Below are 23660 nucleotides of genomic sequence, written 5' to 3'. Positions count from 1 at the left end.
CTTTTTATTTAGATCTTTGATCCATTTGAGTTTATATTTGTATGTGGTGTGATGTGGGAGTCCAACTTCATCTTGTCTTGTTTTCACGAGCACTCTTACCCAAAATCAGTTGCCCAGAAATGTGAGGGCTTATGTCTAGACTCAAGATTCTGGTCCCTTAATCTGTATGTCTCCTTACGTCAGCACCACACTGTCATGATTACCGTATTGTTGTAAGTTTTAAAACCGAGAAGTTTGAGTCCTCCAACGATGTTTTTCTTTTTCAGGATTTTTTGGTATTCAGGGTCCCTTGTGTTTTCATATGAATTTTAAGATTAGCTTGTCAGTTTCTGAAAAAAGGGAAGCTGGGGTTTTAGTAGGATTGTGTTGAAGCTGTATATGAATGTGAGAAATATTGCTATCTTAGCCTAAGTCTTCCATTACATGAATGTGGAATGCCTTACCATTTACTTAGGTTCTCTTTATTTCTTCCTGTGGTATTTTATAATCTTCAGAATATAAGTCTTATACCTGCTTTTTTTAGATTTATTCCTAAGTATTCTATTTTTTTGATGCTATTGTAAATGGAATTTTCTTAATTTAGTCATCTAATTGTTCATTGTTGGTATATGGAAATGCAGTAGACTTTTTTTTAAGATTGTATTTTTAAATTTATTTATTTGGAGAAAGAGAGAGAGAGAGAATGGGCAGGTGGGTGGAGAGCCAGACGGAGAGAGAATGAGAATCTGGAGCAGGATCCCTACTTAGCACAGAGCGCATGCCGGGCTCAATCGCAGGACGCTGAGATAAGATTTTATTTTAAAGTAATCTCAAAAGGGGCACCTTTGTGGCTTGGTTAAGCGTCTGCCTTCTGGTCAGGCCCTAATCCTGGGACCCTGGGATCGAGCCCTGCATCAGGCTGGCTGCTTGGAGAGGAGTCTGCTTCTCCCTCTGCCTCTGCTTGCTGCTCCCCCTACTTGTGCTCTCTTTCTCTGTCAAATAAATAAATAGAATCTAGAAAAAAAAAGGAATCTCTGCTCCTAACATGCGACTCAAACTCACGACCCCTGGATCAAGAGGAGTCACATGTTCCACCGACTGACCGGCCAGGTGCCGCCCTCTAACAATTTATTTTTTTGAGTATACCTTAGGGTTTTCTATAAACATGATTATGTCATTTATGAATAGGGATACTTTTACTTGTTTTTCAAATTGGATGCCTTTTATTTATTTTTTTTTAAGATTTTATTCGTCATTTTTTAGAATTTATTCATCAGAGAGAGAGCTTGACTGAGCACCCCTTGGGATGATTTTTTTTTCCATGGGCATATGTTAAAGCTCAGTCTCTGGACTATCAAGTTCTATGCATTTGGCAGTACTTCGGATTCTGTACGCAGCACTCCAGGATCCTGCAGGATAATCCCATCACCTGAAACCCCCCAGGCCTCCCCTCTGCAGTTGCCCTCTTCCCTTCCCCCAGCCCGTCAACCACTCACCTGGGTTTTTTTTGTCCCTACAGTTTTGCTTTTTCTAGAATGTTTGGTGAATATAATCACACAACATGTAGCTGGGGTTTGTGTATGTGTGTGTGGTTGTTGTTGTTGTTTTTTTAAGATTTTATTTATTATTTGACAGAGAGAGCACAAGGGGGAGCAGCAGGCAGAGGGAAAGCAGAAGCAGGGTCCACTGAGCGGGGAGCCCAGTGTGGGGCTGGATCCCAGGACCCTGAGATCATGCTCTGAGCTGAAGGTAGACGCTTAACCCACTGAGCCACCCAGGCGCTCAACATGTAGCTCTTTTGATCTGTGTTCACTCACCTAACAAAATGCATTTAAGATTTGTTCATGTCGTGTGAGTCAGTAGCTCAGTCCTTTGATCACCGAACAGTACCCCGTTGTATGGAGGTCTACAGTTCCTCCGTTCACCTACTCAAAGACAACGTGGTTGCTTCTGGTGTTTGATGACAATGAGCAAAGCTGTGGTAAACATTGGTTTTCAGCAAATAGGTTTTTGTGTTGCCCTAAGTTTTAATTCGCTGAGGTAAATTATCTGGGAGAGCGATCGCTTCAGGGTCCTATGGCGAGTTTGTGTTTAACTTTATAAGAAACTGCCAACCTGTCTTCCAAAGTGGTCGCATCGCTGTGCGTTCCTCGGGAGCGATGAAGGACCGTTCTGCGCGCTCTGCATGGCCTCTAGCGTTTGGCGGGGTCAGGGTTTCCGGATTGTAGTCATTCCAATAGGCAGGCAGTGGTATTTAATAGTTGTTTGCGTTTTTACTTCCTTAACGGAAAATTACGTTAAGCATGCCTTCGTAGGCTTACTTGCAATCCATAGGTGTTTTTTTGTTTGTTTGGTTGGTTTTTTGCCTGTTTAGATCTTTCATCCATTTAAAAAATTGGGTTGTTTGTGTTCTTATTTTTGAGTTTTAAGATTTCTTATTCTGGATACATTTGTTTATTAGATATGTGTCTTGCAGATATTTTCTATCAGTTTGTGGCCTGTGTGTTAATTTCTATTCTGTTTTTTCCAGTATATGGGTCATACTCTTGGGGACATTTTAAATGATATTTTGTGGGAACTCTGGAAATCAGATCCCATTCTCCTCTCCCAGGATTGTTGTTGTTGATAGTTTTTATTATCTTTGTCAGTTTTCTTACTGCTTTTATGGAGGGAAGGATTTTCTGAGGTCTTTATTATTCTGCCATTCCTGCTGGCATTATTACTCAGTTATGTTTTGAAGTGGAATATGTTAAAGACATTTAATTTGGGTTACTGGACCCGAAAAGGCTCTAAGGTGTATTAGAAGGTATTTCTCCTTTTGCACTGTGGATTTGTTTTACAAATTAATGCTGTAGGAGGAAAAAAAAGATGACATTTCAATCGTCTCTCTCATTTAAGTATTCTTATAAAGCTCCTAAATATTGCTCTTCTAAACATTCTAGTAATCAGTAGTTTGATAATTCTACTTCTGTATTAAAACTATATTGCTGTTTGTTTTTCTTGTTTGTCCTTCGACTTTCTAAGATTTCTTCCCTTATTCTTTGTTTCTGTATTACTCGTTTAAAACAATAAGGTTCCCCCTGCTCTGAGGAGGCTGGAGCTCTGAGGAGACTTAAGATATACATTTGTTGTATCCACTTAGTGGAGTCAGGGGACTTGCAGAAAGAAGTAGCATCTGAGATCATAGGATTACTAATGCTAGAGGTAAGATGGGAAACAAAAGCTTTTTTGGTTTTGGGTAGATTTGGGGACGGGGCTTGTAATTTGTTAAGGGGGGGTAAACTTAAACATGTCAAACCTAGCCTACATAGTTCTTACTTATGAATAAGAGCTGCTGTTAAACGGAATAGATGATGGATGGGCCATAAACCCATGGTTATGTTAATTTCTGATATTGTGGACATCTGATATCTTTGAAGAGTGTTTGAAAACACTGGAGAACTGATGGAGGATTCTGACATTTGAAATCTTTTAAAATTATAAGTTTGTACCAGAGCAGTTGCTCTCTTGGGTCCCTTATAGGACCAGTTCTGGGTTTCAGTGCCAGTTCTGTTAATTCAGCAAGAGACACTATTTTGTGGAGATACCAAACATCTAGTTTTCTGCTTAACATTTTCTTTATCCCATAAACTTTTAGGCTCACAATTTTCCAGGATCATTACTGGTCGAATTGGCCAAGGAGTTTGTTGGTGCTATCAAAGAGGGCAGCTTGGCAAATGGAAAATCTTTGGAGTTATTACCCATTATTCTCACTGCCCTTGTTGCCAACAAGGAAAATCTAGATTATGGAAAAGGTAATTTTCTTCCAAATTTAGTGGCTTTTTTGCTAGTTCCTTAATCACATTTATTTCTCAGTGTATTTTGCGTTTCTAGGTGAACTGAGTGGGGAGGAATGTAAGAAGCAGTTGATTAACACCCTGTGTTCTGGCAGGTGAGTCTTATTAATGTGTAGCAGTTTCTCAGATGTATAAGTGGCCAAAGAAGGGATTACTGTTTTTCAGGAATTTGTATCACTAAGTCTTCAGTCTGTTAGTTTGCTTATAATGTACAGCCGTAAAACCCTTTATATAGTTTGTAATGAATTTTTGAGAGATTACTTATTATACTTTCTGTTCTAAGATTCCATATAGTTTCTATTTACTTGACTTTCGTCTTTTTTTTTTTTTTTTTAAGATTTTATTTACTTATTTGACAGACAGAGAGATCACAAGTAGGCAGAGAGGCAGGCAGAGAGAGGAGGGGGAGGCAGGCTCCCACAGAGCAGAGAGCCTGATGCGGTTCTCAATCCCAGGACCCTAAGATCATGACTTAACCCGCTGAGCCACCTAGGCACCCTTACTTGACTTTCATCTTAACACAGTTTTGTCCTCTAGCTTTATTTGGAGTCCTAAGGTCCTTAAGGCTGAGAAGTCACGCTATATTTTTTTTTTAATGAGTGGGATATATATAATTAATGGTTGTAACTTTAAGCCAGAAATATGGGAAGCTACCCTAAGGAAAGACTCCAGCATAATAAGAAAATCTTCATACATGAACATGTTCAACCCAGAAGATTGTGACCCACTTAAGCGTATAATAATAGAGAAATGTAAGTTATGGTATGTAACCTATGTAAGTTAAGGTAGAGCCACTCCATTAAATTTAAACCCATTAAAGTGAAATATATAAAGCCATCAAAGATGAAAAATCCTTACTATAGTCAGTGAAATAAAGAGTTGTGTAATATAGTGATTACATTTGGGTACATTAAAAAGAAACAGAAGGGAGCACCCAATCAGAAATAACAGCTTTTATGTTTCTTTATATAAGATCCTTAACATACCTAATTTTAAGTATGTATCTGCTCATTTGTTTTTATATTTTTTTTTAATTTAAAAAAATTTTTTAGAATTTTTAAAAAATTTTCTTTTTTAAAGATTTTATTTATTTGACAGAGAGAGAGAAAGCACAAGCAGGGGGAGCAGAAGAGGGAGAAGCAGGCTTCCCACTGAGCAGGGAACCCACTGCAGGACTCAATCCCAGAACCCTGGGATCATGACCTGAGATGAAGGCCGTTGCTTAACCAACTGAGCCACTCAGGCACCCCTAAAGATTTTATTTTTAAATAATCTCTATACCTAACACGGGGGGGGGGGGTCAAACTTGATCCTGAGATGAAGAATCACATGCTTTTCCAACTGAGCCAGCCGGGCATCCCTCATTTGTTTTTAATACACTGAAGAGTTTATTGGGTACATATTGTAATATACCTTGCATTTTTCATTTAACACATCTGTTTGTGTCAGTATACACAACTCTACATCATTCCTTTTTTAAAAAAGATTTTATTTATTTGAAAGAGAGAGAGAGATAGTATAAGCAGGGAGGAGGGAGAGAAATATGTTCCCCTCTGAGCAGGGAACCCAACGCAGGGCTCGATCCCAGAACCCTGGGATCATGGCCTGAGTCAAAGGCAGATGTTTGACTGACTAAGCCACCCAGGTGCCCCTACATCTTCTTTTCAGTAGTTTCATACTATTCTGTTATAAATGGCTAATCTCTAATTGTTAAGAGTGGTTTTTTCCCCAATAAATAATATATAGTTATTTGGTTTTTTGCTATTATAAAAAGTATTGCAATGAACATCCTTACATCTAGGTGACTTTTTATAAGCATGTCCTTGGGATATTGAGGGGATCTGTGGTTATGTGCATTTTTAAACTCAATAAGTATTGCCAGCTTGTCTTTCCAGAAGGGTTATATCAGTATACACTCTCTAAAATAGTATATGGAGAGCATTTGTTTCCCCAAAATTCCCAGCACTGAATATCATCAGACTTTGATTTTTGTAGTTTTGTAGGTTAAAAGCTGTTATTTCATTGAGTCTTTGATCTTGTTTTCCAGTGGAACCCAATCAAACTTGAAATGACCTTAATTTTTTCCCTCCTTATTAATTTTACATAGTAATATGCAAATGAGTTACATTGGGATGAACTTTCATATTCTTTGTCATTTTTCTTTAACCAGATGGGATCAGCAGTATGTAATCCAACTTACCTCCATGTTCAAGTAAGCATCATTATTCCCTTTTCTCATTTTTCCTTGCTGTATGAACTTGTCGGTTAGAAATCGAAGTTTAGCAAGCTCAAACACTACTCTTCCCCCAAGTAAGAGTATTGGTACCTCTTTTCCGTTACAGGATTTTCTCCCTTTTTACTTTAATTGCTTATTTAAAGTGCAACTATGATTTTTTTTCCAATGTGACTTTGCTTATGTAAAGCTTTTGGCCCCCTTTATGGTTCTCTTTCAGATAAAAACCAAAGAGGCAGTTATAATATTTTAATGTCTCCCAAATTAGGCCGTAGCTCTGACCTTCAGAGTCTTTGATCCACAGGGATGTCCCTCTGACTGCAGAAGAGGTGGAATTTGTGGTGGAAAAAGTATTGAGGATGTTTGGCAAGTTGAATCTTCAAGAAATACCACCTCTGGTCTATCAGCTTCTAGTTCTCTCCTCAAAGGTATAAATAAAAAGTATATATATATATATATATATTTTTTTTTTTTTCCCTTAAACTCTAGTGGGATGATCAGTTAGGGCCATTCAGCTTATCCATACTCTTGATTTACATACTAGGGCTTAGATGCTTTCATTTTGTGTCTGATGATATGATGGGTAAAAGGGTCATGCTCCTCGGCCAATGAAAATATGCATGTCTCTTGTATTCCTACATTGCGTGTGTGTGTGTTAGCAGAAGAGATAAAGATCTCAAGAAAGTGTGGACTATTGGCCCCTTAAGTCTGACACTAAGATGCATTTCAAACCCAATCTCAACTTGAAAAAGTGTTCTGTGAATCCTTACTGTGACTTTAGGTTGTAATTTACCTGTTTAGGTTCCTATTTGAGAATCCTCTAAGCTAAAAAGTAGTTTAAGTTCAACTTGGTGACCTTGCTCTTTATGGGGAGACCTTACCTTTTTTGTATTTTTTCAGGGAAGCAGAAGAAGGGCTTTGGAAGGAATCATAGCTTTCTTCAACGAGCTAGATAAGCGACACAATGAGGAACAGAGTGGTGATGAGTGAGTAATACAGTACAGAAATAAAGTCTTTTTGACAGATGCGTCGTCTTTTATGTGTTTGACTTCCTCTTATTTAACCTTTCAGTCCCTACCTTCACCTTAGCACAGAACTTCCCTAGTCCTCTCTGAGCTGCTCTGTTCTAAAGCAGCCAGCCTCCTCACCTACCTTATTTACAGCTCTCCAGGAGAACAGCGGTAGTTGTTGTGGAAGTTGCAAGTTTATAAGCTGTTTATGAAGTGTCTGCTCTGTGCCAGGAACTCTTTGGCCCTGGGACTGTAGTGTTGAAGCAGTCAGATAAGTCCCTGCTTTCAAAGAATTTAAATATTGGTGAGAAGAGAACAGGAAATAAATAAGAAAAATATTAGAAAGTGCTATGCAGGGCGCCTGGGTGGCTCAGTGGGTTAAGCCGCTGCCTTCAGCCCAGGTCATGATCTCAGGGTCCTGGGATCGAGTCCCACATCAGGCTCTCTGCTCAGCAGGGAGCCTGCTTCCCCCTCTCTCTCTGCCTACTTGTGATCTCTCTCTGTCCAAAAAAAAAAAGAAAGTGCTATGCAGATAACTCAAATGGATGACGTGATAGTGACAATGTAGCTACTTTAGAGTGGCGGTCAAGAGAAACCTCTTGCAGAGGGTGTTACTTTAAGTGAAGCCTGAATGATAAGAGCCACGTTATGTAGATCAGAGAAAAGAACATTCTCAGCTCGTGGAATAGTTAGTATGAATGCAGGACACAGCTTGGCACGTCTGAAAAAGATTTTTTTTTTTTCTTTTAAGATTTTGCTTATTTATTTGACAGAAAGTGAGCACAAGCAGGAGGAGCCACAGAGGGAGAGGAAGAAGCAGACACCCCTCTGAGCAGGGAGCCCAATGCGTGGCTTGATCCCAGGACCCTGGGATCATGACCTGAGCCCAAGGCAGACGCTTAACCGACTGAGCCACCCAGGCGCCCCTGAAAAAGATATTTCCTAAAGCAAATATTTGTAGAGTGCTTACCTGTGCCAGGTGCTGTTCTAAGCACTTAAACCTCCCAACAGCCCTATTTTGCCTCTACTTTATGCATGCATGAACTGAGCCATGGAGAAATGAAGGAATATCCCAAGATTATACAGCAGTGGAGCTGAGAGTTCAACCCATGCCTGCAGAGCTCATGCTGTTACTCTGATTGTAGCCTACCGCTCCTACTGTAGGGTGACTTTTTGTTACGTGGCTTGGGCACCTGATTAGAAGGTGATCTTATATACGGAGTTAGGAAAGACTGACGGAAAAGCAGGTGTAGGACAAAATAAGCTCGGTTTTAACCACATTAAGTTTGAGATGTATATTAGCATCCCATATGGAGGTATTAAGCAGACAGTCTAGAGATAAGAGGTTGGAAAGAACTAAACCATGGGACTGGATAGGGAGTCCTAGGGAAATTGTGAAGAAAACCCATGACTGAACTTAGCAGCATTCCACTAAAGGGAGGATGAGCCAGCCAAAAAAAAAGAAGACTTCAGTGACAGTGCCCCAGAAGAGAAGAGAGTGTTTCAAGAAAGAAGTGGTCAGTTGTGTCGTATCTGTGGGGATATTAATTAAGGTGGGACTTGATTATAGGTTTCGGCAATGTAGAGGTCATTTGTAACCCTTGCAAGAACAGTCAGATGGCATTGAGGGGAGTGGGTAGCGAGGGGACAGAGCCTGGTTGAATTGGATTTAACGGAGAATAGGTAAAAAGTGGAATTAATAAGAGACAATTCATGCTTTCAGGAAGTTTTGTTATAAAGAAGCTAGGAATGAGGCAGTAGAATTTACACTTCCTGCCTCCAGTAATGGTATGAGTTCAGCTTGAGTTCATCAGAGTATCTGCACTCTTGTCTCTTGCTCAAAGTAGCTCATACCTTTCTGTTGAATCTTTCAGGCTGTTGGATCTTGTTACCGTGCCATCAGGTGAACTGCGTCATGTGGAGGGCACCATTATTCTACACATTGTGTTTGCCGTCAAACTGGACTGTGAACTAGGCAGAGAACTCCTGAAACTCCTAAAGGTAGCCACAGACTCCTTCGGTGACCCAGGAGCTCTTTATGAAACAGGGATGTGTAAACTCAGGCCTCTTTGATGCCCCTTAATGACAGGAGACAAGTGGAAGCTTTGTATAGTGGTCCTAGATCTAGAGGATGCCTTTTACTTTGAAAGTAGAAAATAGACGTCACCACATTCTTAAGCAGGTTCCATTTTAACAGCATGTTTAAATGTTTGAGTGTTTAAAAAGAAAAAGAAAAAAAAAGATGAGGGCTGTTCAGCAGGAAACTTAACATTAAATCATAACTCCAATCATTGTCCTAGGTGAGCTTCAACCTTGACCTCTGTTTCTCCATTTAAGAATTGGGAGAGTGCCTATTTCTAGTAGTATATTATGGAGTTTTGTGAAACTAAGTCATTCATCATTACATATGTGTGAGGTAGTAAGAATAAAATTAAAAGTGTTTTGAATTCTTAAAGAATATTAAGTGTACAGGTAAAGGACCTGTTTTTTTCCTGTTTCATCTTTTGGTTAAGACAGTGACCATCGGTTTTCTTCATTTGCAAAGATCTAGGTTTCCTTTTGTAATTAGAAAGTGATCTGTGGGGAATTCAGATCATGTGAAAATCCTTTTCCTCAGCAACCTTTCACACAGTGGTTTTCGTTTTCCCTTCTACTGACTATTCTTAGTGTTAATCGGTAATTATATGGGGAGTTGCAAAATGGTAGAATTAAAATAAAAAATTTCTATGTCCCTTATTCTTTATACATTGTTAGCTGGCTTTCTTCTGTGAAAAAAGCCTCGCCCCCCCTTATCTGTTATGCACCCACTAACCTTTTTTAGTTCCTTGTATTCATTATTCATTACTCCCGATGAGACCCATATTTGGCCAGGTGGATCCTTGAGTTGGCTTCTGTGTCCTTCTGACATGACCCTTTGAGCACTGCTATCCAAGGCTCTCCTTGTACTTGGTTTCCCTATTCATATGGTTATCACCTGTTTGTCCAAGGAGCCCTGGGTCCCTTTCGCAGGAAAGGATATTTAAAGACAATGATGTGGAGCTAGACTTTAGAGCTTCTTTATCTCCTCTGTATATGTTCACTCTTCTTTTTATTTAGTTTTATGGTAACCTCATTATTGATCTTTTCAAAGAACCAGTTTTGTCTTTTTTTTTTTAAAGATTTTATTTATTTCAGAAAGAGAGGCCACATGCACAGGCAAGCCGGGCGGGGTGGGGGGGGGGTGGGGGGATGGAGGGGGAGGTATGGCGGAGAAGCCTACTCCCTGCTAAGCAGAGAGCCTGATGCAGGCTTGATCCCAGACCTGAGCTGAAGGCAGATGCTTAACCGACTGAGACACCCAGGCGCCCCACCCGTTTTGTATTTCTTGATCTACTCCATTGTATTATTTTTGTTGGTTTTTTTGGGTTTGTTTTTGTCTTTTGGGTATCATTTCTTTTAGGCCTCAAAGACCTATTTTTTAAATTTTATTGAGATATTTTCTTACTTAAATTCAGTTTAGCTAGCATATAGTGTATTGTTAGTTTCAGGGGTAGAATTTTGTAATTCATCAGTTGCATATGACACCCAGTGGTCATTATATCCTGTGCCCTCCTTAATGTCCATCACCTAGTTACCCCATCCCCCCACCCACCTTCCCCCCAGCCCAGCAACTGTTTGTTTCCTAGAGTTAAGAGTCTCTTATGGTTTGCCTCCCTATTTTCATCTTATTTTATTTTTCCTTCCTTCCCCTTATGTTCATCTGTTCTGTTTCTTAAATTCCACATGAGTAAAATCGTAGGATGCTTGTCCTTCTCTGAGATAAAATTTACATGACATACAATTTATCCATTTTAAGTTTACAATTCAGTGATTTTTCATAAGTTTACCTCCTTATGCAACCATCACCATAACCCAGGTTTAGAACATTTTCATCACCCTGTAAAATCCCTCATGCCCACTTCTAGTGAATTCACATTCCCGGGCCACCACTGATCTACGGTCTCCATAGACCTCTGCTAGACAGTTCCTGTAAAGGGAATTACACAATACGTGATCTGTTGTGTATGACATCTTTCATTTAGCATGATGTTTTCAAAGCTATCCATGTGTTGTAACCTCTGTCAGTGCTTCATTCTTCTTCTTGTTTAATAGTATTCCACTGTGTGGATCCATCCAATTGGTTTAGCTGTTCACCAGTTGATGGACATTTGAATTGTTTCCACTTCTGGGCTATTATGAATACCGCTATTGTAAACATTCACGTGTAGGTCTTCGTGTGGACATATGTTTCGCTTCTCTTGGATAGACACCTAGAAGTGGAATTTCTGGGTTATGTGATAACTCTGTATTTCATTTTCACCAAAGTGGCTAAGTCATTTTACATTCCCACCAGCACTGTAGGAGGATTCCTATTTATCTGCGTCCCTGCCGACATTGTTACTGTCATAGCTGTTTCAGTGTGGATGAACCCGTATCTCACTGAGGTTTTGCTTTGCAGTCCCTTAATGACTGCTAATTGAGCACTTTTTCACGTGCTGATTAGCTGTTCTGATACCTTCTCTGAAGAAATGTCTCTTTAAATCTTTCGCCCATTTTTTGGTTGCATATCTTACTGAGTTTTAGGAATTCTCTACATATTCTGAGTGTAAGTCCTTTATCATGTAGCTAATTAGTATTTCTTCCAGTCTGTGCCTCATCTTTCTATCTTCTTAATGGTATCTTTTGAAACACGAATGTTTGAATTTTTATGAGGTCTAATGTATCAATTTTTTCTTAAATAAATTATGATTTTGGTATTATATCTAGTCTTTGCCTAATCCAAGGTTTTAAAGATTTTCCAATATGTTTTGTTTTTAAAGCTTCATAGTTTTAGGTCTGAAGTTTAGATTTCTGATCCATTTAAGGACCTGTCTTCAATAGGCTATATTATACTTTTAAAATGTAAATAATGACTCCTTTTTCGTTTCTCTGTAGGCCGGACAGCAAGGAGATTTCAGTAATAACATATGTCCCTTCAGCATTGCCCTCCTGCTCTCTGTAACAAGAATACAAAGATTTGAGGAACAGGTATTGATTAATGACTTTTTGGTTCCTTCTGTAGTTGATAAGGAGCACAAGAGCCCTTTCTTAGCCGGTTCTGCTAGTGGGGAATCCCTCGGTGAGGCATATAGGCCCGTGCTGTTTTCTGGGGGCTGCTGGGAGACTTGTTCAAGTACTTGGTGTATGCCTTTACCTCCCTATGGTGTGGTAAGCCAGGTAGCAAGTGGGAAGAAGATTGGAAATATACTACACAGGTGGAAAATGGGAAGTTTAGCTGGGAATTCACCAGCAGTTTATTATGTTGCAGTTTTTAAAGAAATTATCCCTGATTGAGTTGAAATTAATGAGAGCAATGTAGTTCCAAGGATGGAAATAAAAAATCCTATACCCTTTTTTCTCATATGCGTTCCCTGATTGTGGGTAATATTAATATGGATTTTACCCCTTTTCCTTTCGCTCTCTATTTTTTTTTAATAGAGAGTGAAGGGTAGGGAGAGTGAGTGAAATTTTTTTTTTTTAAGATTTTATTTATTTGAGAGCAAGAATGAGAAAAAGCACAAGCAGGGAGAGGGGCAAGAGGGAGAAGCAGGCTCCCCACTGAACAGGGAGCAGGACGCACGGCTTCAGTCTAGGACTTTAGAGCCAAAGGCAGACATTTAACTGACTGAGCCAACCAGGTGCCACAGAGCAAGAGAATCTTAAGCAGACCCCATGCCCAGTGTGAAGCCTGATGATGTGGGGCTCCGTCTCACAACCCTGAGATCATGACCTGAGCCTAAATCAAGAGTTGGACACTTGACCAACTGAGCCACCCAGGTGCCCCAGCCCTTTTTCTCTCTTAAGGAGTGCCTGCCTGTCTTCAACTCTTTGAAGTGCCCACTGAAAGTCCTAATTTTTGTATCATACTCATCTAGTAAAACAGCTATCTTAGGAAAGCAAGTGTATGGTAGCAAGTAGGAACAGTTAATAGAGTTAAGATCCTGTTGCACGGGCTGTCATTTTTTGCCTCATTTTCCCGTTTCTTTCATTATATTAGGTATTTGACCTTTTAAAAGCTTTAGTTGTAAAAAGCTTTAAGGATCGTCAGCTTCTCCAAAGCTCAAAATTTCTTCAGAATCTAGTCCCTCATAGGTCCTGTGTTTCAACCATGATCTTGGAAGTCGTAAAGAATAGGTGAGTTCATGAACCAAACCCCAGTAGGTTCGTAAGGTATTTAGTGTTGGAAAATGCAATGTGATGCCATACTTGGGGCTCATCAGAGAAACTGAGGGCTGTGGCTGTTGACTTCACATACCAATGTTTAATCCCTTGAAATTGTTCTGGTGAGGTTTTCCTGTATCAAAAAATCCTTAAATCCTAAGCTTGATTTCTTGGCCACCTTGATAGTAAGAATACAAACTAAAGTGGGTGCCTTGGATTCTGTCAAGATATTATACCTCTTTCTTGGCCTTAGTCTTCATTGGCTTTTTAGGTGAGTAAAAAAACATTAAAAGTTTTATTTACTTTAACTGTTGAAGTTTAGGACCAATGGATAAAATTGAATTAACAGTTTTATACCCATCCATTTTATTTAATTTATTTATTTTTTGAAGATTTTATTTATTTATTTGAGAGAGAGCATGAGAGGGGGAGGAGCAGATTCCATGCCAAGCGGGGAGCCCAATGCCGGACTCGATCCCCGGACTCTGAGATCATGACCTGAGCTGAAGGCAGATGCTCAACTGACTGAGCCACCCAGGCGCCTCTAAATAAACCCATTTTAAACCAGATTGAAAAGATTGGTAGCCACACTGGTCTTTATTTTATTTTTCTACTTTCTTTTTTTTTTTTTTAAGATTTTATTTGTTTATTTGTGAGAGAAAGAGAGCATGCACAAGCAGGCAGAGTGGCAGGCAGAGGCAGAGAAAGAAGCAGTCTCCCTGCTGAGCAAGGAGCCTGATGCGGAACTCGATCCCAGGACCCTGGGATCAAAACCCAAGCCAAAGTCAGCGGTCCAACTGACTGAGCCACCCAGGTGTCCCTGGTCTTTATTTTAATTCAAGATACACATTAGCTGTTGTAATCATCTTTACTGTGTCATGTTTACTTTGTGGATTAAATGTTTTAAAGCTTTATAATTTAAGCCATAATTTGGGGTAAAACTCATTCCATGTCCTGGAATTCTGATTTAGATTGAGTTTACGTGAGGTTGACACATAAGGCAAATTTCAGACTAGAATCCTTTCTGAGTGATTTACCCATTGATAGGCTTTAAAGCTCCTTTATCTTCTCTGTGTTTGGTTATTCTTTTTCCTGAGTTTATAGTTGTATCTCCTGTATTTTCCCAACCGAGTCTCTTCAGTTTGGGCTAAAGATACAGGCATGTTAGCTACCCAGGAAATTCCTGGAAAGCTGTCCTTCTGGAAGTCCCAGTCAGCCACAGAACCTGGAGTTCTGTCTCCATCTATAATTAGGGTAGGATGGGCTGTTAACACCAGGTAGGATCAAACCTCAGTGGGGAGGAATTTGGAGAATATTACTAGACTCCCTAAAATCATCACCTGGTTAGTTACACGTGCTTTCCCTAGTCAGTTAACCTCTAAATAATTTTATGTTGTATGTGATTAAATTTTTGGACCCCACATACCACATTTTAATGGTATTTTATTGTATTTAGTTAGACTTGCCTGTTAGTGTGTAGAGTTGATTTAGTAGAGTTGATTTTTCCCATTTTTGCTGTAACACAGTGTATTTCTGAGAAACCTGTCTCTTAAAATTAACACTCTAAAAATGACAGTAACTGTGGGGAAGATAGGGCTGAGCAGACTTATATTTGACATTGTAACCAGAGCCCTAAGGTTTTTTTTTAGATATAACTGACATATAGCATTATATTAGTTTTAGGTGTACAATGTAATGATTCAATGTTTGTATCTTAAAATGATCACCACAGTAGGTCTGGTTAATATCCAGTGTGTTTTGGGGCGCCTGGGTGGCTCGGTGGGTTAAAGCCTCTGCCTTCAGCTTGGGTCATGATCCCAGCCTGGGATTGAGCCCCACATCGGGGCTCTCTGCTCAGCAGGGAACCTGCTTCCCTTCCTCTCTCTCTCTCTCTCTGCCTGACTCTCTGCCTACTTGTGATCTCTCTGTCAAATAAATAAATAAGATCTTAAAAAAAAAAAATCCAATGTGTTTTTAAGTATAATCAGCATACAGTATTCTCTTAGTTTCAGGTGTACAGCATATTAATTGGACAATTCTGTACCTTGTTCAGTGCTCACCATGATAAGTGCATTCACCATCTGTTACCATACAACTTTATTATTATTACAGATTATTCCCTGTGCTGTTCTTTCCATCTCTGTGACTTACTTATTTTATAACTGGAGTTTCCTCTTAATCCCCTTTATCTGTTTCTCCATAGCCAAGATATGAAAGCAACCCAAGTGTCTATCAGTAGATGAGTGGATAAAGAAGATATGATACATATACACACACTAAAATACCACTCAGCCATAAGAAAAAGTGACATTTGATATATTCCTTTCACATGCACACACACACATATATATATTTTTTTAAGATTTATTTATTTATTTTAGAGAGCACGTGAAGGGAAGGAGAGAGAAAAGTCTTTTGTTGTTGTTCTGTTTTGCTTTGAGAGACGGAAAGTGTTAAGAAGACCCCGCACTGAGTGTGGAGCTCGACTCAGGGGCTGAGATCACTACCTGAATCAAAACCAAGAGCTGGAAGCTTAACTGACTAGGCCCCCCGGGCGCCCCTCCCATATGTTCTTAACGTAAAAGTGCTGGTGCAGTCAATATGGGACTTCACCTTAAACAAGTTGTGGTAACCTGGAAGGGTACAGTAAGGGGGTATCGAAGCTGAATTCTGGAGACTAGAACCAAATGCACAAATATTGGGGAGAACCACACAGTAAATACTTCAAAGATATCAGCTTGTGTGTAGCCTAAGCCAAAAGAAAGAAGACAGGCTGGGGTGCTTGGGTGACCCAGTCAGTTAAGCGTCTGCCTTCAGCTTGGGTCACGATCCAGGGGTCCTGGGGCTGAGCCCCGGGTCAGGCTTCCTGCTGAGCAGGGAGTCTGCTTCTCCTCCATACGCCTCTCCTCTGGCTTGTGTGCTCTCTTCCCCCCCCACCCCCCGCTCTCAAATAAATAAATAGAATCTTAAACAAAACCAAACAGGCTCAGGCGCATCATGAACAGTTGTACTGTAGTCCTCTGTGCTTTGCTGTGCTCGGTTCTGTTGATACACTTTGTGTTTACCTGCAGATACTTGGAGGTACAGAACATTAATGTACGAGGAAAAAAATCACTTGGGAACCAGTTCAGCTTCCAGGTTTTATTTATCTTCCAGTTAACAGGAGATTTAGGGGGGGACAAGAATGAGCATGTGCTCAGCCTATTATCTTGATCCCAGATCTCCAAAGTGTGAATATTATTAAAATCTGTTGAAATGTTGTGAGAGTCTGTTCACAGTTGTCTCCTTTGTTCTTTAATACTGTATTAGAATTTGTTGCTATTTAGCAGGTAGATATAATGATACAGAGGTTACTATAAGCATATCATTTCCTCTACCGTGGGTAACATTAAATAGTATAAAATCACCAAGGATTCTACTGCTGTGTAAAAGGTTATTTGTAGGTTTGGCTCATGCTTTTGAAACCAGATCATGCATTGCTTCGTACCATAAATATGAATATAAATATTCCTGCTATGAACATTTACTGTGTGCTTTCTAAATGTTAGTCTTATGCGAGGCTATACGGGTAAAAATATGACTACAAGGTGGTCTCTACCACAAAGAAATTCATTCTGGGGAGGGAGCAAACTTGTAAGTGTGTATAGAATATAAGTGTTGTTAGTGTCTTTGGGAAAATAAAAGAAGCAACTATTAGCTTCCAGTCTTGCAATCTTGAATGGAAATGTGTAATGGTCAGTACACTGAGATACTCCAGTTTCATCTGTTTGTTTTGAATGTTCTGTAATTTCTGGATTTTGCCAGTGTTCTGTCAGTGGAAATACAGGAATTCAGAATTCTGACAGATTAGGGTGCATGAAAAGAAAAGGTTCATGTAAAGAATATTGGCGATCCAGGTCAAATTTGGGAAGTGTGTAAACATGACAACGAGCATAAAGGTAAGCTTCTTTTTAACTAAGCTTTGTTTTCTTGCAGTGTTCATAGTTGGGACCATGTTACTCAGGGCCTGGTAGAACTTGGCTTCATTTTAATGGATTCATATGGACCAAAGAAGATTCCTGATGGAAAATCTATTGAAACAAGCTCAGGTCTTTCAAAAATACCAAACCAGCATGCATGTAAGCTGGGTGCCAATATCCTGCTGGAAACTTTTAAGGTGAGTCTCTAGTTTGGGAACCATTCCCTAATTCTATCGAATTGTATTATAAACAGGGCATGACATTTGCTTGAGAGCTTAGAGGACAAGGAAATTTGAGTATGCAGCAGTTTCCAGGAACAGAGGTTGGAATAGCAAATGAAACACGACAGATCCAGCTTGATGGAATATTTGCTTTTTCATCCTTTATTTATATGAGGTTTTTATTTAATTTCTCCTTTTTCTGTTTAGTAGAAGTTTTACTATAAATTAGCATTTCATGATTTACTCTTCTTCCTCTAGTAGTAAATCATTTTTGATGATTTTCTGTTTTGGCGGGTGCTTTTGGATGCTGTTATACAAAAAATAATCTTTTAGGTCACTGTAGAACATCAAACTTGAAGAATTATGCTTATTGGTTCATTGTTTCTGAAGAAACCAAAATAGATTTTATATTTTTAAATTCATTACCATGTAACAATCATCATCTCAATCTTAATTTCTGAAGCAGCTTTTAAAAATGCATTTACTTTCAATTAAAACAAGAGCTAGGTTTTGTCTGAGGCTAACAATTTTGCTAATGATTCCTTTACGTCATTTTCTTGACATTGAATAACGTAGCTACACGCCAGAAGTGTCTGCTGAAGATGTTATTTGGAGGCGAATTTGAATGTAAATCTATTCTGATTCAGAACTATGAAGTGAATGTGTATAATAGTCCTTGAGAGTTGCCTGTTAAATGATGCAAATGACCTTTTTTAATAGTAATCTGATTAAAAGAGTAAGAGATTTTAATATTTTTTGTTTTAAGATTAACCTTTTAAACTAGTGAGGTTCTCTTTGGTTTCACATGGATGTCTTTGCAAAGGCATCTGTAAAGCATATAATTTACTACTAGTAATCTAGTGTTAGTCTGAGATCTGAAAGAAATTAATCTGTACTGTAAAGTAATCAAGTTAAGAATTTTAGTGAAAATTTGAAACAGGTCGTCGTCTTCTTTTTTTTTTTTTTAAGATGATTATTGTGCTTCTAGAAATCGAGGAAGGGTTTGGAAAAGATTTTTCGGAGTTCCAAAATTTTTCATGGGCTTTTGAATTTTCAGATGAAAGTCATACATGGCTTACTGTCAGAAATCAGGGTTTTGGCATGTAATGGATACCTTAGTAGAATTATTCCTTTTTGATGCTAAACCTAACACGCAGCAGTAGTTTCATGTGAGCTCTCTTATAGGCTAATAAACATGGTAGTTGGCCCTGCTAATCAATCTTCTGAGCACAGAATGAGGATAGAATTGAGTGACTCTGTCTTTCCAGATGATTCACAGTATATTTGTCTTTGAAATAAACAGTCGAGTTTTACCCATATCCAAACTGTTCCTCATTCTGCCTAACATGAATTGATGCAATTGTAAACTGAAGGTCACCATAAATATCCCATAAAATGAAATATTTTACTGACTGTTCCGTTCTTTTTAGATCCATGAGATGATCAGACAAGAAATTCTGGAGCAAGTACTCAACAGGGTTGTTACCAGAGCATCCTCTCCCATCAGTCATTTCTTAGGTATTGAACTGTGAAAGGGTAAAAAGGTGTGAAAGTTCTAGGGAATATTTTCCTATAAATATCCTACTATATTGGTCCTGGATTTTTTTTTTTTTTTTTTTTTTAAATAGGCTCCATGCTGGGCATGGACATCAAGACCAGCGCTGGTCTTGAACACATGACGCTGAGATCGAGACCTGAGTTGAGATCAAGAGTCAGACTCTTTAAAGATTTTATTTATTTGATACACAGAGATGACAAATAGGCAGAGAGGAAGGGAAGCAGGCTCCCTACTGAGCAGAGAGCCCGATGCGGGGCTCGATCCCAGGACCCTGGGATCATGACCTGAACCGAAGGCAGAGGCTTTAACCCACTGAGTCACCCAGGCGCCCCAAGAGTCTGACTTTTAACTGACTGAGCCACCCAGGCGCCTTGTCATGGAAGAAAAAAGTTTAATGATGCAGTAGTATAATGCAGTATCTTTGATTATGATGCCAGTGAGACAGAAGTCCGTTTACATTGTGGTTGTCGAGTAGGAAAGGAGCATCTAACTAATGAGGAAAACTTCTGTCTTGCATCAGCTTTCTCTCTTCTGTTTTAGTATTTCTCTGATGAGTGTTGTCCTTATGCTGCAACTCATTGACCTCCCATTTCCTTAACCCTTGACGTTCTGGCTTCACTTCTCCTCTCTTTGTATTTTAACACCTGTCTTCTAAGGCCAAATCCACTGGTCTTTTCTTAGTTACTGACTTGCCTAATTTCTGTATCATTCAACACTGTTTATAATTTCCCTGAGACTTTCTTGGGTTCTCGGGTAGCTTACAGTTTGCTTTGTATCCTGCGTGTGATCAGCTCTTCTCTTCCTCTTTTAGTGGTTCCTCCTCTTCTGCCTGTAAGTACTGGACTTTGCAAAAACTTGATGCTTGGGCGCCTGGGTGGCTCAGTGGTTTGGGCTGCTGCCTTCGGCTCAGGTCATGATCTCAGGGTCCTGGGATCGAGTCCCGCATCGGGCTCTCTGCTCGGCGGGGAGCCTGCTTCCCTCTCACTCTCTCTGCCTACTTGTGATCTCTCTCTGTCAAATAAATAGATAAAATCTTTGAAAAAAAAGAGAAAAAAAAAGAAAAAAAAAAACTTGATGCTTGACACTCGATTCTACTTTTTGTCCTTCTTTATGGCTTTACTGAAGAATAACTGAAGTACAGTATTTAAAGTCTAACAGTTTGATGACTTCTGACATGTGCACAGCTGCGAAGCCATCTACAAAATGAAAATGAACGTATCACCCACAGATGTTTCCTGGTGCCTCTTTGTAATTCTTTCCTCCATTCCACTCTTCCTCCCCACCTCCTGTCTCCAGTCCAGTCTGCTTTCTGTCTGTAAATTAAATGCCATTTGTCAAATTTTATGTAAATGGAATCCGACTGTATGCACTCCTTTTTTTGTCTGGCTTCTTTCACTCAGCATAATTTTTTTTTTTAAGATTTTATTTATTTATGACAGAGATATTGAGACAGGGAACACAAGCAGGGGGAGCTGGAGAGGGAAAGCAGGCACTCCGCTGGGCAGGGAGCCCAATGCTGGGCTCGATCCCAGGACCCTGGGATCATGACCTGATCTGAAAGCAGGATTTAACGACTGAGCCACCCAGGTGCCCCATCACTCCACTCAGCGTAATTCTTGTGAAATTTTTCCGTGGCTGTTGCAGGGATCAGTATCTGGTCCCTTTTTATTGTTAGTAGTACTACCTGGTGAGAATATAAGCTCAATTTATTTATTCATTCACTTGTGGACAGGTTATGTAGGTTGTTTCTGATTTGGGGCTATTATGAATAAAGCTGCTATAAACATTCATGTTTAAGTCTTTTGAGGAAATGCGCTTTCATTTCTCTTGGGAAGATACCTGGTAGTGGAATGGGTGCATCATAGGGGGGATCTGTGTTTAATAGTTTAAGGAACTGCCAGGCTGCTTTCCAAGCGGTTGTACCATTTTCCATTTCTACCAGCAATGTTGCTGTCATTCCATATTGTGACCAATATTGGTTTGGTTAGTCTTTTTAATTTTAGTCATTCTGATGGGTGCTTGATAGTATCTCATTGTGGTTTTCAAATACCTGTTCAAATATTTTGTCCTTTTTAAAAAATTGAGTTGTTTACCCCCTTATTACTGAGTTATAAAAGTTCTTTATGTATTCTAAGCACAAGCCCTTTTTCAGATATGTGGGGTGGGGGTTATGGTTATGTTAGTCACCATACAGTACATCATTCGTTTTTGATGTAGTGTTCCATGACTCCTTGTTTGCATATAAACCCAGTGCTCCATGCAGTCCATGCCCTCCTTAATACCCATCACCAGGCTCACCCATCCCTAGTCCCCCTCCCTTCTAAAACCCTGTTTGCCAGAATCCATAGTGTCTCATGGATAGTCTCCCACTCTAATTTCCCTCTTCATTTTTCCCTTCCTTCTCCTGATGTGCTCCATGTTATTCCTTATGTTGCACAAATAAGTGAGACCATATGATAATTGACTTTCTCTGCTTGACTTATTTCACTCAGCATAATCTCTTCCAGTTTCACCTATGTAGATATTAAAGTTGAGTGTTCATCCTTTCTGATGGCTGAGTAATATTCCATTTTTATATATGGACCGCATCTGTATCCATTCGTCTGTTGAAGGGCATCTTGGCTCGTTCCACATTTTGGCTGTTGTGGACATTGCTGCTATGAACATTGGAGTGCATATGGCCCTTCTTTTCACTATATCTCTGTCTTTGGGGTAAATACCCAGTAGTGTACTTGCAGGGTCATAGGGTAGCTCTGTTTTTAATTTTTTTTTTTAAGATTTTATTTATTTGACAGAGATCACAAGTAGGCAGAGAGTCAGGCAGAGAGAGAGGGGGAAGCAGGATCCCTGCTGAGCAGAGAGCCCGATTCGGGGCTTGATCCCAGGACTCTGGGATCATGACCTGAGCTAAAGGCAGAGGCTTTAACCCACTGAGCCACCCAGGCACCCCTGTTTTTAATTTTTTGAGGAATCTCCACACTGTTTTCCAAAGTGTACCAGCTTGCATTCCCACCAGCAGTGTAAGAGGGTTCCCCTTTCTTCATAACTTCTCTAACATTTGTTGTTTGTTGCCTTGTTGATTTTTGCTGTTCTAACTGGTGTAAGGTGGTATCTCAATGTGGTTTGGATTTGAATCTCCCTGATGGCTAATGATGATGAACATTTTTTCATGTGTCTGTCAGCCATTTGTATGTCTTCTTTGGAGAAGTGTCCGTTCATGTCTTCTGCCCATTTTTGACTTGATTATTTGTTTTTTGGATGTTGAGTTTAAGAAGTTCTTTATGGATCTTGGATATCACCCCTTTGTCTGTAGTGTCATTTGCAAATATCTTCTCCCATTCTGTGGGTTGCCGCTTTGTTTTGTTGACTATTTCCTTTGCTGTGCAGAAGCTTTTGATCTTGATGAAGTCCCAAAAGTTCATTTTTGGTTTTGTTTCCATTGGCTTTGGAGACATGTCTTGAAAGAAGTTGCTGTGGCCAATGTTGAAAGATTACTGCCTGTGTTCTCCTCTAGGATTTTGATGGATTCCTGTCTCACCTGGAGGCCTTTCAACCATTTTGAGTCTGTCTTTATGTGTGGTACAAGAGAGTGGTCCAGACTTATTCTTCTGCACGTGGCTGTCCCATTTTCCCAGCACTGTTTATTGAACAGATGCTTTTCTCCACTGGATATTCTTTCCTGCTTTGTCAAAAATTAGTTGACCATAGAGTTGAGGGTCCATTTCTGGACTCTACTCTGTTCCACTGGCCTGTGTGTCTGTTTTTATGCCAGTACTATGCTGTCTTGGTGATCACAGCTTTGTAATAGAGCTTTAAATCAGGCAACGTGATGCCCCCAGCTTTTTTTTTCTCTTTCTCAACATTTCCTTGGCAATTCAGGGTTCCATACATTTCCTTGGCATTTCCGGTTCCATACAAACTTTAGGATTGTTTGTTCAAGCACTTTGAAAAATGCTGGTGGAATTTTGATGGGGATGGCATTGAAAGTATAGATTGCTTGGGGCAGCATAGACATTTTAACAATGTTTATTCTTCCGATCCATGAGCATGGAATGTTTTTCCATCTTTCTGTGTCATCTTCAATTTCTTTCATGAGTGTTCTGTAGTTCCTAGAGCACAGATCCTTTACCTCCTTTGTTAGGTTTATTCCAAGGTATCTTAACAGTTTTTGGTGCCATTGTAAAGAGAATTGGTTCTCTAATTTCTCTTTCTTCAGTTATATAGTTAGTGTATAAGAAAGCAACTGATTTCTGTGCATCCATTTTGTATCCTGCCACATTACTGAATTGCTGTGTGAGTTCTAGTAGTTCAGGGGTGGAGTCTTTTACGTTTTCCACATAAAGTATCCTGTCATATGCAAAGAAGTTTGACTTCTTTGCCAATTTTAATACCTTTTATTTCTTTCTGTTGTCTGATTGCTGTTGCTAGGACTTCTAGTACTATGTTGAACAGTAGTGGTGAGAGTAGACATCCTTGTCATGTTCCTGATCTCAAAGGAACAGCTCTCAGCTTTTCCCCATTGAGAATGATATCTGCTGTGGGTTTTTCCTAGATGGATTTTATGAAATTGGGGAATGTTCCCTCTAGCCCTATAATCTGAAGAGTTTTTTAATCAGGAAAGGATGCTGTATTTTGTCAGATGTTT

The 23660-nt window shown here is 39.5% G+C and overlaps 1 protein-coding gene across 4 annotated transcripts in view; it reads left to right on the top strand.

Annotated features, from left to right (window-relative positions):
• FANCI (FA complementation group I) overlaps positions 1–23660 on the top strand; it is a 95620-nt gene that overhangs the window by 27030 nt on the left and 44930 nt on the right. For all 4 annotated transcript variants that reach the window (XM_046007600.1, XM_046007599.1, XM_046007598.1 and 1 more), the window contains 11 exons: positions 3053–3183; positions 3617–3773; positions 3853–3910; positions 5986–6027; positions 6353–6476; positions 6949–7034; positions 8933–9059; positions 12012–12104; positions 13114–13250; positions 17253–17433; positions 18888–18975. In XM_046007600.1, the coding sequence (XP_045863556.1) occupies positions 3053–3183; positions 3617–3773; positions 3853–3910; positions 5986–6027; positions 6353–6476; positions 6949–7034; positions 8933–9059; positions 12012–12104; positions 13114–13250; positions 17253–17433; positions 18888–18975 (1224 nt within the window). The remainder of the gene's footprint in view (positions 1–3052; positions 3184–3616; positions 3774–3852; positions 3911–5985; positions 6028–6352; positions 6477–6948; positions 7035–8932; positions 9060–12011; positions 12105–13113; positions 13251–17252; positions 17434–18887; positions 18976–23660) is intronic.

Source organism: Meles meles, chromosome 6 (assembly GCF_922984935.1).
Source record: "Meles meles chromosome 6, mMelMel3.1 paternal haplotype, whole genome shotgun sequence".
Classification (NCBI taxonomy): Eukaryota; Metazoa; Chordata; class Mammalia; order Carnivora; family Mustelidae; genus Meles; species Meles meles.
This window is presented reverse-complemented; position numbering and strand designations above follow the sequence as displayed.